The sequence below is a fragment of the Cololabis saira genome, chromosome 18 (genome assembly GCF_033807715.1).
Source record: "Cololabis saira isolate AMF1-May2022 chromosome 18, fColSai1.1, whole genome shotgun sequence".
Lineage (NCBI taxonomy): Eukaryota > Metazoa > Chordata > Actinopteri > Beloniformes > Belonidae > Cololabis > Cololabis saira.
Window position 1 is genome coordinate 37,378,039 of NC_084604.1, and position 17,770 is coordinate 37,395,808.

General features: G+C 42.6%; 1 protein-coding gene across 1 annotated transcript; it reads left to right on the plus strand.

Moving 5' to 3' along the window:
• The first annotated feature begins 188 nt into the window (after positions 1 to 188).
• slc35d3 (solute carrier family 35 member D3) lies at positions 189 to 13,762 on the plus strand. The gene is made up of 4 exons (XM_061746953.1): positions 189 to 647; positions 7,122 to 7,332; positions 10,181 to 10,338; positions 11,993 to 13,762. The coding sequence occupies exons 1-4, from the start codon at positions 423 to 425 to the stop codon at positions 12,707 to 12,709; spliced, it is 1,311 nt and encodes a 436-aa protein (XP_061602937.1). The 5' UTR covers positions 189 to 422; the 3' UTR covers positions 12,710 to 13,762.
• Positions 13,763 to 17,770: the final 4,008 nt, after the last annotated feature.

Below are 17,770 nucleotides of genomic sequence, written 5' to 3' on the forward strand. Positions count from 1 at the left end.
TGGATGGTGGATGAATGATGAATGGATGAATGGATGAATGATGAATGGATGAATTCCTCTCCTCCTCCAACTGGGGAACTCCTCGCTCCGAGAGCTCAGTTGTGACGTCACCCCGCTAGCCCCGCCCCCTCCCCTCTCAGCCAAAAGGCGCTGCGGCAGCAGCAGAATTCCCTCTGCTGCAAAGCTCTTCTCCTCCTCCTCCTCATCCTCCTCTCCCTCATCCTCCTCTTCTCTCTCTCCGCATCACCCCTGGATCTACCGGACTCCCTAACGGAGGAACAACTGCAGCCAAACAGAGTTTACTCTCCTTCTTTTTCTCTCTCCCCCTCCCTCCATCCTCTCATCCTTCGGTGCGTAAAAACGCTGCGTCCCCGGACCCGAGCCGAACTTTCTCCCCGGACCTCGGCTCTCCTCCGCCGGCCATGGAAGTGGTCAAGAGCCGGCTGCTGGGCATCTCCGTGGCCGTGGCGCACGGCGTGTTCTCCGGCTCCCTGAACATCCTGCTCAAGTTCCTGATCAGCAACTACCACTTCAACTTCCTCACGCTCATCCAGTTCCTCACCAGCTTCACGGCGGCGGTCGCGCTGGAGACGCTGCGGCGGCTCGGCAAGGTGGACATCCCGGCGTTCAGCCTGCAGCTGTCCAAGGTACCGGTGCTGGGGCCGGGGAGAACCACTCGGGGAAAACCCTTCCCCTCCCCGCCAGAAACCGATAATAGATGGATAAAAGATGAATAAATCTGCAAAATCAAGCAGCGGAATCGAGGATGCGGCGGACGCATCCGCGCGTAACTGCTGCGGAGTTGGAGATTTAATCGGTTTAAAAAGTTCTTCTAGGAAAAAAAAGCTTGAAAAAAAAAAAGTTCTCAAAGAAAATAAATATCCTTCCTGCGGAGGGAGAAAACGTGACTTCAGAGGAGTTAATTCTCATGAAATCCGATTTAAGTCCAATTTTTTAAATGTTTTTTTTATTTCTTACCTCTAAATGCTTTTTTTTAAATGTTTTTTAAAATGTATTCTGCTGGTTTTCTTTTTTAACGTGCTGTGTGGCGACCTTGAGTTCCAAGAAAGGCGCCTTTAAAAAATAAAATGTATTATTAATATTATTAATGCGCAAATGAATAAATACGCAGAATAGTTTTTCAGAATAAAAGCTCCTCACCGCCGCCGGGTCTCTGAGATCAGATCTGGGTTTTACTGACTTTATTAGAGCTGAGCTCATAAAACCAAAGCCTCTGGCCGTTTCTCCGGTTTTAAAAAAGAAATATTTACAAGAAGTTTGTTTAATTATGTGAAATTATCGATAAAGACATTTACAGCAATCAGGGACGTCCTTTAGAAATGACTGATACTTCATATTTATTACTATGATAACTGGAAATCATCCAACACAAACACAGCTCGGCTATGAAGACTAATAGTCTGATTAATGGCCGTATTCTGATTACAGGGTTCACTATTTTTGGAGATTAAATCGGGTTTAAAAGTAAAAATAAAGGGTAAATACGTGACTAAAAGTTCTCAAAGACAATCATTTTTATTCCTGCGGAGGGAGAAAACGTAATTTTCTAAGTTCGGGGGAGTTAATTATCGCAAAGTCCGATTTTAACCCCTGTATATCTGTAATTACATTCAGGCCACCTGCGTGGATTTATTTTGATTTTATTGCTGTAGAATTGTCAAATGTGCCAAAAAATTCCAAAAGATAACTTTCAATATCTGGCAGTTATTCAATATTACTGTGTTCTGACAGTGTAATAACTGTTTAATGCGCAAATGAATAAAGACCAGAAGAGTTTTTCAGAATAAAGCTCCTCACCGCCGCCGGTCTCTGAGATCAGATCTGGGTTTATTATTTATTATCTGTTTTTTTATTATGACTTTATTAGAGCTGAGCTCATAAAACCAAAGCCTCCGGGTCGTTTCTCCGGGTTTAGGATCTAAAATCAGACATTTACAAGAAGTTTGTTTAATTGTTTAATTATTAATAAATAAATGATGATATCGATAAAGACATTTACAGCAATCAGGGAGCTCCTTTAGAAATGACTGATACGTCATGATTAATGTTCTGAAGCTCATTTATTTCATATATTAAATAAATATCTGGATTATTGCGGTAGTAAGCTCGGTTATGAAAACTATAGTCCGATTAATGTTCGTATTCGGATTACAGGATTCTGTTTTTTCACAAACTTTTATATTTGTTCGGTTATTTGTGGAAGACGGTTCAACCTGGAGCCAAAACCATGAATAAAAGTCCAGTAGATCTGGATTTAAACCTGTTTAATTAGGAGCAGGAACAGTTTGGAGTTAAAACAGAAAATGGTGATTAATGTTCTTCCAGAGGGTTAATAGATTAGATCTTTATTAGTCATTGTTATGTAACAACAACACGACTCAGAGATGTTGGTCCTAATCAGCATTTCTGTACAGCTGTCACTCAAGGCCTCAAAGGTCACGCCCCCTACTGGTTTATTCATTTGTTGCTTCAGATAATTTTATCTGACGTGGTTCATAAAAAGTTGAATGAAACGTAACGATGGACATGAAATATGTGGACGTTTGATGGATGGATGGAAGATGGATGGATGGATGGATGGAAGATGGATGATGAATGGATGGATGGATGATGAATGGATGGAAGATGGATGGATGGATGGATGGAAGATGGATGGATGGATGGATGGATGGATGGATGATGAATGGATGGATGAATGGATGGATGGATGGATGGAAGATGGATGGATGGATGGATGGATGGATGATGGATGGATGGATGATGGATGGATGGATGGAAGATGGATGGATGGATGGATGGATGGAAGATGGATGGATGGATGGATGGAAGATGGATGGATGGATGGATGGATGGATGGAAGATGGATGGATGGATGGATGGAAGATGGATGGATGGATGATGGATGATGAATGGATGGATGATGGATGGATGATGGATGGATGGAAGATGGATGGATGGATGGATGGAAGATGGATGGATGGATGATGGATGATGAATGGATGGATGGATGATGAATGGATGGATGATGGATGGATGATGGATGGATGGATGGATGGATGGATTGATGGATGGATGCATGGATGATGAATGGATGGATGGATGATGAATGGATGGATGATGGATGGATGATGGATGGATGGATGGATGGATGGAGAGAAAGATGGATGGATGGATGGATGGATGATATAGATGGATGGATGGATGGAGAGAAAGATGGATGGATGGATGGATGGATGATGGGTGGATGATATAGATGGATGGATGGATGGATGGAGAGAAAGATGGATGGATGGAAAGATGGATGGATGGATGATGGGTGGATGATATAGATGGATGGATGGATGGATGGATGGAGAGAAAGATGGATGGATGGAAAGATGGATGGATGGAAGGATGGATGGATGATGGGTGGATGATATAGATGGATGGAGAGAAAGATGGATGGATGGAAAGATGGATGATGGATGATGGATGGAAGGATGGATGGATGATGGATCAGAATCAGAATCAGGTTCATTAAGTCATCTTAGAAAACTGTTTTTGACTTCGGATACACCGGCGGCGACACGATGGAATTGTGCGCCCGTTTTCCAAAGGGTAACATTAGGATAGGGGGGGTGGGGAGAAAAAAATACATCTTCACACTGAATATATACACAGTATCAAGGTGCATAAAACACCTCAGCAGCACACAGTGTCTGTCTGTGAAGCGATGAGTCCGTCCGTGAACCTTCGCCCAGAGCTGCTCTCAGCCAAATGTCCTTGATGTTATCAGGCGGCTCGTACAGTTCTGAAAACAGGGATCCGCAGGTGTTCGTGGGAGAGGGGAGGGTTAGTGGGGGCAGAGCCATCTTGTTTACATTCCACCAGGAAGATTGTGACCAGAGCGATCGGCCAGGACCGCTCTGTCAAGGCCAGATTATAGAATCAACAATTATATTGAAAAAACAGTCTCTGGTTCATCAATTGCGACTCCAATCAGACAAATTTGTGATCAATTTCCACCAAGCCGAGCTTCCAACTTCTCCAAGGTGTTATCCATCTTGCCAATGAGCTCAAAGACGCCGCTAGCCTGCAATTCTGTTCGAGAATCGCATCCAGCTTACGGCTTTGCTCCCCCAACGTTAAAGTCTGAGCGTTGATCGCCTTGCTTGATCCTTCGGCCACGTCCGGCAGCTCTGAAAGAGCCAGAACAGCTGTCGACGACTTACGTGTTTGTCCGTACACCAGGAATCCCCCTCCTCTGATCAGGAGGATGATCAAGAGAAATCCTGCTATCATAAATCCAATTATGAAGCATCTTCAACATCCTCGACAGTCAGAATCTTGAGACACAAAGGCTTCCAGTATTTGTAGGAATCCATTGTGTATCCAGCAAAAAATGTCCCATCGGGGCAGGAGGGCTCCCTTACCCCCTGACTTCTGGTCGCAAAAATTTGGTCAATTGTGCTGAGAGACCAGTTAATCAATTCCATGATTGTAGAGTTTCGGAGGAGTGAAAAGAAGAGACTCTGAAGACGAGACAAACAAAGCAGCAGCAGGGCAGATAGATAAGGGAGAGAGCAGAAAAAGCGTCCGCCTTCGTCGAGAGCCGGAAGAAGAAAAAAAAAGGATGGATGGATGATGGATGGATGGATTTGCTGACATTGTCTCTAAACACGAATCCTCACCTCTGTTAGCGTTTCACATCTCTGCTGATCCTTCTTTCTGCCCAGCTGGTGATTGACAGGTGGTCTGAATGATTGACAGGTGGGCTGGATGATTGACAGGTGGGTTGGGTGATTGACAGGTGGGCTGGGTGATTGACAGGCTGGCTGGTCACTGATTGGTCGGGAGGATCAGCAGGACCTGGACTTGGTCCTGGTCGGTCTGAGAGAAGCTGCTGTAGATCTGGATTTTTTTCTCGATATTTCGACTTTATTCACAAATGGTTTTGACTTTTTTCTCGACATTTCAACTTTTTTCTCGACATTTCGACTTTTTTCTCAAAGTGCATAATGAAAAAAAAATCTTCCTCCTCTAAAATATTATTAGTGCTACGGCTGAACCAGAGACACTATCTATATTGCTCAGGCTTATTATTTATTCTTCCGTATAAACTTCGGTGTGTAACTAGTCCCGCAGCTTTGAGAAAACGCGAAAAGTAAAAACGTAGAAAGGTGCACCCTAATCGGGAATCGACTGGTTTGACTTTTATTAACAATTGGTGTGCACTTTTTGTGCAACGTGTGAAAACGTGCGCTTTTTGGGCCTCCGGAACGCATTGGGAGAACTTTGGGGCCTCACCACTCGCACACCGTTACTCTAAAAATTCTGAACCGATTTAGAAATTTGTAGGAAAAGGAAAAAAAAAAAAAAAAAAAAAAAAAAAAGAAATTTGTAGGCCCTGAATTTAACTACAGCCCTTTGAATTTTCAGAGCGATCCCACAAATAGTTTTCGCCCGAAATGCAAAAAAATTTCCAAATTTCCAAACTAATGGGGAGATTTTCCCATGTATGTGTGTGGCGCGGAATGTTACACTGTGGGTGGGAGGAGGTTAAAAAAAAGCCAAAATTCACCTTTTTTCTGAGGCACCTAGCTCTCTCATACCTGCACGTAGAAATGTCATTCAAACTTCAAAACGGAGGAAAACTTCTCTTCTCTCTCCAAAACACCAAACAGTTTTTTCCTAAGATGTACACTTTTCAAGATAAGAGCACACAAGCGACGACTGAAAATCCCTTTTTCGTCAAATATAGAATGCGGAATGTCGGTTGGTAGAGTGTGAGAAGCAGTAAAAAATAACCTGAATTTTTATTTGTAACTCGAGCTCACGGCCAAACCGTAAAAAGGAGACAAATAATTTTTGGTCAGAATGTAGACATAGGTGTTGGGATTCATAAAATGTGACTTTGACAGGCGGGGTATGCACAACATTTAAACGGGGGGGGGGGGGCCTAAAGTGGCTCCAATACCTGTCTCAGTCCCCATTCACTGTAATGTAATCAAACGTTTTCTTCAAAAGAATCTCACTCTGTCTTCGCACTGGGCTTACTCACTCATTTTAAGGAATACCTGAATAAAATTAAGATTGTCAGAATCTGCCGGGTTCTGTGTGTCTCACGATGTTTTTGTTTTTCTGCTACGAGCTACGGTTTGATCACAATTCGGAGTGATTTGAGACCTTGTCAGGAGCCAAAATCTGGGTTTTTCTCACAGCCAAACCGGAAGGTTCTGAAGAGAGGTTCTTGTTTCCGGGGCAACCAGAAGTCAGCTAGTCAGCCAGAACTGGTCACATGACTCAGTCATTAAAGCCTTCATATACTTTAACCTGAAAGCTGGAGACGCCTAGAGACTCGTGGGTGGTGTCATCGGACTCGGTTTTGAACCATAATTGGTGCAAATGAGCCCCGCCCCTTCTTCTGATTGGTCGATCCCTATTTTCTGCAATAACTTTTGAATGGTTTGACATACAGAGTCGTGGGTGGTGTCATCGGACTCGGTTTTGAGGCTTTGACCTTCATTGGTGAAAATTGGCCCCGATATGTGATAGTTCCTATTTTCTACAATAACTTTTGAATTTTTTGATATAGGGAATGTCATCAAAATTGCAATCATCCGGCAGTAGTCCCGTGGCACTTCAACATTTCCAGGGAATTTTGTGTCTAGTTTTTATTTTTCTCCTGCGTGGCTCCACACATGCCTGTGTGTGTGTGTGTGTCTGTGTGTGTATATGTACATGTGTGTGTTTAGTAGTTTGCGTCGGTGTGTATCCTGTCCACCCTGACCCTCTGGTGTGTGTGTGTGTGTGTGTTTACAGGAGTTTGCGTCGGTGTGTATCCTGTCCACCCTGACCCTCTGGTGTGTGTGTGTGTGTGTGTGTGTGTGTGTATCTGCAGGAGTTTGCGTCGGTGTGTATCCTGTCCACCCTGACCCTCTGGTGTGTGTGTGTGTTACAGGAGTTTGCGTCGGTGTGTATCCTGTCCACCCTCCAGTCCACCCTGACCCTCTGGTGTGTGTGTGTGTGTGTGTGTGTCTGCAGGAGTTTGCGTCGGTGTGTATCCTGTCCACCCTCCAGTCCACCCTGACCCTCTGGTGTGTGTGTGTGTGTATCTGCAGGAGTTTGCGTCGGTGTGTATCCTGTCCACCCTCCAGTCCACCCTGACCCTCTGGTCCCTGCGCGGCCTCAGCCTGCCCATGTACGTGGTGTTCAAGCGCTGCCTGCCGCTCTTCACGCTCAGCATCGGGGTGTGTGTCCTCAGGAACGGGGTGCCCTCTGTCGGCGTGGCAACGGCCGTGCTCATCACCACCGGGGGGGCCGTCATGGCTGGTAAACACACACACACACACACACACACACACACACACACACACACACACACACACACACACACACACACACACACACACACATATACAGAGATAGAATAAAAGTCTGATCAGACCTGCAGAAATAAAGAGAGACTAAATTAATGTGGATTCATAAAACACTTTTTCATCAGTCTTTATTTGTGAAACACATTTAAACTAACCAAGCTGCTAAACCATTAAAAACAAACAGGAACTTAAAATAAACAATAAAGTAATAAAAGTAATAAAAATAAACATCAAAATTACCCAAAACCTTCAGTTTGGATCTTTAGTTTGGATCTTTCTTTAGTTTGGATCTTTAGTTTGGATGTTTGGTTTGGATGTTTGGTTTGGACCTTTAGTCTGAATCTTTAGTTTAGCTCTTTAGTTTAGTTTAGATCTTTAGTTTAGTTTGTATCTTTAGTTCTGATCTTTGGTTTGGACCTTTAGTCTGAATCTTTAGTCTGAATCTTTAGTTTGGATCTTTAGTTTGGATCTTTAGTTTGGATCTTTAGTTTGGGTCTTGGGTTTTGATGTTTGGATCTTTGGATGTTTCTGGCCGTTTGCTCATAAACATTTCTCCTCCAACACTAAAACTGTGACGCAGGCCGGGCTTTATGTATCCATTTATAAAAGTAACAACATCCGTCTGATCAGTGCTTTAAGTGGGCCGGTACGGAGCGGTACGCAGTACCGGCACTTCTAAATTTTACCCATCAACGTACCAGAAATTATTTACTGTGTGTGGCGCGTACCGGTACTGTTCTTCCCAGATTCCCCATCAGTCAGTAACTCCCCCCGATCTCCCCAAAGTCTACAGGTTGGATTTGTTGATTAAGGTGTTTTGATGCTCAAAGCTTGCCGTACAGACGTAAAGGGGCGCTTGGCCAACCCGCGGCTCACGAGCCGCATGCGGCTCTTTGGCCGGTGTCATGCGGCTCTTGCAACTTTATTTGATAGGTGCAGTGAAAGACAGACTCGTAGGAACGGAAGTGGGTGCAAAATATGCCGCGACTGGAATCGAACCCGCGTTCACTGTACGCAAGTCGCCTGCTCATCCCGTTGAGCTATACGGGTGCGCTCATGGTTGTGACGGAATTTAATTGGAGGGACCAAATGCACGGCCAAATGGAAATATGAAGGTAAACACAGGAGGTTTTTAACAGAGTGGGAGAGTTTATATATATATATATATATATATATATATATATATATATATATATATATATATATATATATATATATATATATATATATATACACAAATTTACATAGTCCCATATTTGTATGACTGGAGGGGGAGAGTACCAGCACTTATTTTTTCCCACTTAAGGCACTGCGTCTGATCATATGATAAACATTAGATCGGCCTCAGGGTTTTTCACTGTAAAAGCCATGACTTTTGTTTAAATTTAGTCACCGCGGATGATAAAGTCTTTAAGCTCAGTGTCTGAATCAGGAAAAACCCCTTGATCATGAAACAACTCTGTAATGATGAATGTTTTACTGTTTCTGCTGCTGAACAACATCAACGTTCATAACCAACGTACATAAATCTGCTGTAGGAAGTGATGGTGAAGTGAATTCTGCAGTTTCGAGAACAGCAGAGGTTTATAAACCTCATCCGTTAGCACCGCCGCGGCGCTGGGCGGGTCATATTAAAACGACCTCGCCCTCCCCAGTAGACATAAATCCTCCAGTAATTAAGCTACATGGAAGCCAATCCGACAAATATAATCTTTAAATAGCCTCTCGGCTGATGAGAGAATCATTAAAGAGGAGATGTTGGAGTGACATGAGGTTAAACCCAGTTCTGGACGGACGGACGGACATGGGGGTGTAACGGTACACAGGAGGCACGGTTAGCTAGCAGCTCGGTACAACGGGGGGAAAAGAAAGGTAGAAGATAATGTTTTGGTCCTTTAATTTAGAAAAAACACAACATAAAGTCGGAGTTTTACTACGGAAGAGTATTAGTTGAAATACAATTTCAAGAATAGTCGACATTACGTGAATAAAGTCGAAATTTCGAAAATAATCGACTTTTTTCTCGACATTTTGACTTTATTCTCAACATTTCGACTTTCTTCTTGACTTTTCGACTTTTTTATTGACATTTCTACTTTTTTCTCGACATTTTGACTTTTTTCTCAACATTTCAACTTTTTTCTTGACTTTTTGACTATTTTCTCGACATTTTGGCTTTTTTCTCGTCATTTCAACTTTTTTCTCAAAATTTCGATTTTTAAATATTAAATTAAATATTATTAAAGATTTTTTTTTATTGTGCACTTCAAGAATAAAGTTGAAATTTCGCCTTTTTTCTCAATATTTCGACTTTATTCACAAAATGTTTTGACTTTTTTCTCGACATTTCAACTTTTTTCTCGACATTTCGACTTTTTTCTCAAAGTGCATAATAAAAAAAGAATCTTCCTCCTCTAAAATATTATTTTTGTTTTTCTCCTGCCTGGCCCTCTTCCATAGTTTAACACTTCAACAAGTCCACTATTATTCTGTATTGTTTTGTTCTTCCTGGTTTGGGTTCAGTTTATTTTACACGTTAGAGAGAAGAAAAACATCAACATTTCCATTGTTCTGTCTGGAATTTATATTATTTTAAAATATAACATTCCTTTCTTTCAGATATATGATTGACAAATATTTCAAAAGTGTTATTTAACCTATTTGATGAAGCCAACAGGACAACATCGTCTGCAAAAAAGCGGATATGAAATCCTGTGGTTCTCCCTGGCTACGTCTAGAGAATCCTGTTAGAACCGGTTCTGTCCATCATGGTGATGTTTACCGGTCCGTTCTCCCTGCAGGTGCCGGGGATCTCACCGGCGACCCGTTCGGCTACGTGACCGGCGTCCTGGCCGTGATCATCCACGCCTCCTACCTGGTGGTGATCCAGAAGACGGCCGTGGACAGCGAGCACGGTCCCCTCACGGCCCAGTACGCCATCACCATCATGGCGTCTCCGGTACGGAGCCTCCCTTCATGTTCAAGTTCAAGTTCAAGTTGACTTTATTAGTACTTGTAGGTAGATTTGTTTTGCAGTAGATGGAAGAAGGCATCTCACACACAATCTTTACTAGTGATGCAGCGAATGTTCGGTAACCGAAATTGTTTGCAAAAATAGCAAAAAAACACTTTCGATGGAATAAGTGGGAAAAAAAACAAACAATTAATAACGGCGTGTGGTGACGCAATCAAACAGAGAACAGCGAGCAGTGTTAATGCAGCAAACATGTCAGCATGTCAGATCATTACTTGGATGTGGGAAAAAGCAGAGGACACGAGAAATGATCCAGGCTGAGTTGGATTTGGGAAACTGCTGGTGATGAAGACGGTGACGGGACGCACATTGCGGGGAGAGAGTGCAGAGCAAACGGCCCGTACTAAGATGCAGTGACGAACCGTCACCGTCTGATATGAAGAGATCCTCCAAGAAAATAACCCAGATTTTTACAATTATTATACAAGGCTTCAAATTGCGGAGATCAGCCCCACTGTGACCCGATTAATTGGATTTGAACGGGAGAAAATGAAAAAGGATTATGAGAAAAAATTGTAAGTAAGAGAGTAAGACAAATTGTGACTGGCGGGTATTTCACTGCACATTTATTTGATTTATGCAATGGTGAAAAAATTGGCAAAATAAATGAAAAACTGCGAAGAACCATTGTTCGGTATTATTCGGTATTCGGCCAAGTGTTTATATTATCGGCCACAAATTTTCATTTCGGTGCATCACTAAAAATATTGCATCGTTATCGTGACCTCAATATCGTGTATTGTATTGTGAGATTAGTGTATCGTTACACCCCTAGTTTCCACCGCGCCCCCCCCCCGGACTCCGTTTACTTTGACTTTTTTCTTGACATTTCGACTTTTTTCTCGACATTTTGACTTTTTTCTCTAAATTTTGATTTTTTTCTCTCGACTTTTTGACTTTTTTCTCAACATTTTGACTTTTTTTCTCAACATTTTGACTTTTTTCTCAACATTTCGACTTTTTTCTCGTCATTTCAACTTTTTTCTCGACATTTCTACTTTTTTCTCGACATTTTGACTTTTTTCTCTAAATTTTGATTTTTTTCTCTCGACTTTTTGACTTTTTTCTCAACATTTTGACTTTTTTCTCAACATTTCGACTTTTTTCTCTAAATTTTGATTTTTTTCTCTCGACTTTTTGACTTTTTTCTCAACATTTTGACTTTTTTCTCAACATTTCGACTTTTTTCTCGACATTTTGACTTTTTTCTCTAAATTTTGATTTTTTTCTCTCGACTTTTTGACTTTTTTCTCAACATTTTGACTTTTTTCTCAACATTTTGACTTTTTTCTCGACATTTTGACTTTTTTCTCTAAATTTTGATTTTTTTCTCTCGACTTTTTGACTTTTTTCTCGTCATTTCAACTTTTTTCTCGTCATTTCAACTTTTTTCTCGTCATTTCAACTTTGACGTGTTTATATTATCGGCCACAAATTTTCATTTCGATGCATCACAAAAAATATTGTATCGTTATCGTGACCTCAATATCGTGTATTGTATTGTGAGATTAGTGTATCGTTACACCCCTAGTTTCCACCGCGACTCCATTTAACCGTCTCCGGTTGTCGCCCCCTACAGGTGCTCCTGGTCTGCTCCATCATCTCCATGGACGCCCTGCACATGTGGTCGTACGAGGGCTGGCAGGTGCCGCAGATCACCGCCATCTTCGTGCTCTGCATCTTCATCGGCTGCGCCATGAACTTCACCACGCTGCACTGCACCTACATCAACTCGGCCGTGACCACCAGCTTCGTGGGCGTGGTGAAGAGCATCGCCACCATCACCGTGGGCATGCTGGCCTTCGAGGACGTGGCGCCCACGGGGCTGTTCATCGGCGGCGTGGTGGTCAACACCGTGGGCTCCGTCACCTACTGCGTGGTCAAGTACTTCGAGACCAAGAGGAAGAGCTCGTACGAGGACCTGGAGAAGGCGGACAAGGACGCGGCGGCGCAGGACGGCGAGCCGTACAAGGAGAAGCCGCCGCTGAACGGATCCGGCGGCGGTGGACCCGGCGAACCGGAGACCGGAGAGTCCATCGGCCGGCTGTCGAACGGAGACGTGCAGACGGAGGACAGCGGACACGAGGACGGGGACGATGGGAAGTACGGCGTCATGACGGACGACGAGGTGCTGGAGATGCAGAGGGAACACCTTCACAAGGAGAACAACCCTCCGCCGACAACCGCCGCCCCGTCGGTCAGCGACAACTTTGTGGGGGTGTGGAGATCCATCAGACAACTGCAGTTCACGAAAAAGGAGAACCTGATCGATAACATGGAGGTGCAGAGTCCGTAAAGCCTGGATTATGGTTCTGCGTTACACCAACGCAGAGCACACGCCGTTGCTGTGACGCTGCCGTGAATCCCTCGGACTTCTCCGTCACTCCATTTCGCCGCGGTGCAATACCCCCCCAGAGCACTAGGAATGGTTTTTCCGACTTTTCCGGTCACAGTGAATCAAAGAGATAAGGACAACTGTCGTGCAAAAAAAAAACTAAACAAAAAAAAAATCACACACACACGAAGAAAAGAGTGTTGAAAGTTCACAACTGTTTCATGAACCGGAACCGGAAATGCGTTGCTACCAAGCGAACCAATCACAGCCCTCTCCGTCTCTCGACTTCTTGACGCATAGTTACATTTTTTGGGAGGTGCGCGTCAGGCACGGCGTGGCGTGGCGTGTGCGACGCGGCGCACGCTCGGCGTGGATTTAACGCAGAACCATAATCCAGCCTTTAGGTGCAGGAACCGGAAACCTGGACAAAAAAACCTCTGCTGGACGTCCGCCAGGAACCTCTTTTATCGGTGTCAGCGAAGCTAAATCCGCGCTGGAAGGTGAGCCTAGCTGACTAGCTAGCTACCCCACCCCCCCCAGAACTACAGGACTATAGGAGAGGTTCCCGGAGGATGTGGGGGTCGGCGGCGCTGACCTCCGACCCCCCGGCCGATGACGCGGGACGATGCAGACCGCGGCGAAGCATGATGCGGTTCTGCAGACCAGCTGGTTCAGGTTGAAAAATCCAATCAGGGAATCAATTGTTTCTGTTTCTGTCCATTAAAAGCTGTGAAAATCGTTTGTAAGCGGCTCCGGGAGTCTGAGTAAACATGTCTGTGATGTTCTGAGTGCACGAGTCTGTCGGGTCCTGCAGGTCCAACACCGCTTTTTCCTCACTTTCATCTACAGGGGTGTCAAATGTTTCCAACGCAAAAACCGAAATGTTAATTTACTGAAAAGGAAGCCATAAATAATTGCCATGAATCGCAGCATATCCGATAACATATTTCTTTACAAATCCATCGTTATTCCACAAATAGAGCAGTTTTCGAATTTTTTTTAGTTTTCTAGAATGCATTTGCCGATTTTATTTCTTTGTAGACGGTCGTTTATTTTTATTAACTGACTACTATTATATATTTTCGCAGGAAAAATTTCACTTGGCGTAAATATCCACGCCAATTTTTAAAAATAAGTACACTTAATTGTACTGGAAAAATCTCTAAATCACAAAGAAACACTCTCGGATGTAATAAGAAAGATTTAGCTTTTAATTAAATGTCCTATAAAAAAGCGAAATATAAAAAAAACACACTTGTTTCTGTTTATCTTTGTAAAATGATATTAAAAGTATCTTATCTAATTTGAAAAAAAAACGAGAAATTTCAAGAAAAGATCCTGAAGAAATATATTTTACATAATTAGAGTGTAAACAAAGTGCATATTTCCTTTAAAATTAACTAAACTGATATTGGATTAGATAACAATATAAAAAAAAAGAATTAGAAAAAAAACGTTTTTGTTATTTTGAGCGTGCAAATCCGGCCCGCCGAGCAAAATTAGTTTGACACCCCTGCTCTACACAAATATTTCAACCTGCATTTTCTAGGAAGTCAAGTGGAAATAATTCTGGCCACGGTTACATGATATTTTAATTATTCCGAATTACATAATTCCGAATTCCGAACTATTTTCCTTTCGAGTTTACATGGAAATAGTAATTCTGAATTGAGGTTTACATGGAAACACGTTTGATGGTCTTTCTCCAATTCCTCTCCAGGTCTGGGGGTTGGGAAGGTTCTGATTGGATAGGGGGGGGGACCGGAAGTTAAACTACCGGAAGAAAAACAAGAAAAAAGTCGAAATGTCGAAAAAAAAGTCAAAATGTCGAGGAAAAAAAAGTCAAAATGTCGAGGAAAAGGTCAAAATTTCATGATTAAAGTTGAAATGGCCACAGTTACATGATGTTTTTTAATTCTGAATTAATTATTCAGAATTAAATAATTCAGAATTAAACTATTTTCCTTTGAGTTTACATGGAAATAGTAATTCTGAATTGAGGTTTCCATGGAAACACGTTTGATCTTCTTTCTCCAATTCCTCTCCAGGTCTGGGGGTTGGGAAGGTTCTGATTGGATAGGGGGGGGACCGGAAGTTAAACTACCGGGAGAAAAACTAACTTAGCCGCTACAACTTTGATGTTTCCTGTTTCCATCTGTTCTTTTAATGATTTCTATTTCTTAAATAAATGGTCTCTGCTCTTGACCAGCGTTTACTGCTGCTGCATCTTGAAACTTTGTTTAGAAAACCAGCCCAGTGGAATATAAGATCATGGCGACAGACGGGGAGGGAACGAGCAGAAAGAAAGACCAGAATTAATTTAAAGAGGAATGAGTGTAAACATGATCTGGAATTATTCTATTCAGATTTAAAATCGGAATAAACCAGCCACTTACTTCGGAATTAAGTTTAATTCGGAATGGCCATTTTCATTCGGAATTAGGTGTTTACATGTTAATTTTTAATCATTATAAATCGGATTTAATTTTAATTCTGAATTAAAGAGGTTGATACAAGTCAACCCTGCTGGGATCAGAGATGGGACGTAATTATTTACTCAAATATGACCCTTGGGGTCCGGATCTGGACCTGCAGGTCCTCTACTGCTAGCTTAGCTGCTAGCAGAGGAACAATTCAACGCTAGTCAACAAACAAATTTGCACCAATGAACTCTTGTTTGGACAGTTTAATAAAGCCGAAAGGTTCAAGCAGCCTAATGAAGGCGGTTAAGCAGGTATCCAGGAACCTGACGGGGCTACGCTACGGCAGGGGTCGGCAATCCAAAATGTTTTAGAGCCATATTGGACCAAAAAAACAAAAAACTAATAGGTCTGGAGCCGCAAAAAATGAAAAGTCTTGTATCAGCCTTAGAATGAAGGCAACACATGCTGCATGTAGCTATAGTAGTTATAATATTAACATTCATTACATAACATTACTATGAATGCAAATGATTCGGTCCAAGAAACGTTGAATCCTCTTTTCCTGTTATTTTTCTCTTTTTCTCCTCTGGAAACAATGATCCCTTTGGCCGGTTTGTTTCCAGCAGCTCCAGCCTGGCGCCGCCCTGCTGGTGGAAACGTGTGTTGCAGGCTCTGACGCAAATCTTTGTTAACAGAAATGTTGAAATTTAATATTTATTCTACACATTTTTACAGCATTGGAAAACGTTCAGAATGTTTGTGTCATGTTTGTCCTACAGAAACATATTAAACATATTAAAACAAAAAATATATTTCACTCCCACATCTATTTCCATTTTTGAAAAAGCTCCAGGAGCCACTAGGGCGGCGCTAAAGAGCCGCATGGGTTGCCGACCCCCGGTCTACAGGAACCAAACGTGGCTAGGCTAACCCTGACAGCGTCTCAGCAGAGCTAACGTCGTTGTTGACGGATACTAAAAACTGTTAAAAACTTGTATCTCTGCGTTAAAGCAAAGCTAAAATAAAACCACATCCACTCGTCCACAGATTAAAGGCCAGTCCCAATCCCCCCCTAGCAGGGCCGGTTCTAGAAAATGATGACTAGGGCTGCATTTCAGATCAGAGGGGGTGCACATGCCTGGCACGTTATTCAACACTAAATTATGCATTTTCCCATAATTTCAAGCGGAATAATAATAGCAAAACAACAATATTTGAAGTGTATTTCAAGTGCATTTTTGCAGCAATATCGCTGCAGAACAAAGAAAATGCTACATTTAGTCTGGGCTACCTCACCCATCAGACAATCTAGCAACAGAAAATAAAACATAGCAACAAAAATAAATATAACCATAAATATACAGGACTGTCTCAGAAAATTAGACTATTGTGATAAAGTTCTTTATTTTCTGTAATGCAAAAATGTCCTACATTCTGGATTCATTACAAATCAACTGAAATATTGCAAGCCTTTTATTATTTTAATATTGCTGATCATGGCTTACAGCTTAAGAAAACTCAAATATCCTATCTCAAAAAATTAGAATATTCTGGGAATCTTAATCTTAAACTGTAAACCATAATCAGCAATATTAAAATAATAAAAGGCTTGCAATATTTCAGTTGATTTGTAATGAATCCAGAATGTATGACTTTTTTTTTTTAATTGCATTACAGAAAAATAAAGGACTTTATCACAATATTCTCATTTTCTGAGACAGTCCTGTAAACTTGCTTGCGTCGTTGTGCTTGAACCACTTCCGAATATACATCGTTACTTTGTGTTAACGGAGCAGCAGAGAGTCTTGCTGGTGCAGGAAACTGCTGGAAGCAGATGAGTGACGGACATTGATTTATGGTTCCGCGTTGCACCAACGCAGAGCTTATGGCGTAGGATACGCGGGGACGCGAACGTACGGTGCGCGTCGCCGCGTATCCTATGCCGTAGGCTGCGCTGTCGATTTAACGCAGAACCATAAATCAGGCTGACGCGCGCGCATTTTTCAGTTTTCTTTTCGTCTTTTCAACTGAGCAAACACATAAACTGAGGGTGCAATGCTTATGCACCCTGGTAGAACCGGGCCTGCCCCCTAGTCCTACTTTTCAGTCCTACCCCTACATTTTGTGCGTTCCCGTGAGGGTAGTGGTGTCCCAATTCCTCTTAGCATGTAGGGCTAGTGGACATAACGAGGACTAGTGGACATAACGAGGGCTAGTGGACATATCGAGGGCTAGTGGACATAACGAGGGCTAGTGGGCATAACGAGGGCTAGTGGACATAACGAGGGTTAGTGGACATAACAAGGGCTAGTGGACATAACGAGAGCTAGTGGACATAACGAGGGCTAGTGGACATAACGAGGGCTAGTGGACATAACGAGGGCTAGTGGACATAACAAGGGCTAGTGGACATAACTAGGGCTAGTGGACATAACGAGGGCTAGTGGACATAACGAGGGTTAGTGGACATAACGAGAGCTAGTGGACATAACGAGGGCTAGTGGACATAACGAGGGCTAGTGGACATAACGAGGGCTAGTGGACTAGTGGGCATAACGAGGGCTAGTGGACATAACGAGGGCTAGTAAGGATAACGAGT

Excerpts from the sequence above, each read along its gene's own strand:
- slc35d3 (XM_061746953.1), top strand. The coding sequence starts at position 423 with ATGGAAGTGGTCAAGAGCCGGCTGCTGGGCATCTCCGTGGCCGTGGCG. Across the intron at positions 648-7,121 it reads TCAGCCTGCAGCTGTCCAAG|GAGTTTGCGTCGGTGTGTAT; the intron begins GTACCGGTGCTG and ends GTGTATCTGCAG. Across the intron at positions 7,333-10,180 it reads CGGGGGGGCCGTCATGGCTG|GTGCCGGGGATCTCACCGGC; the intron begins GTAAACACACAC and ends TTCTCCCTGCAG.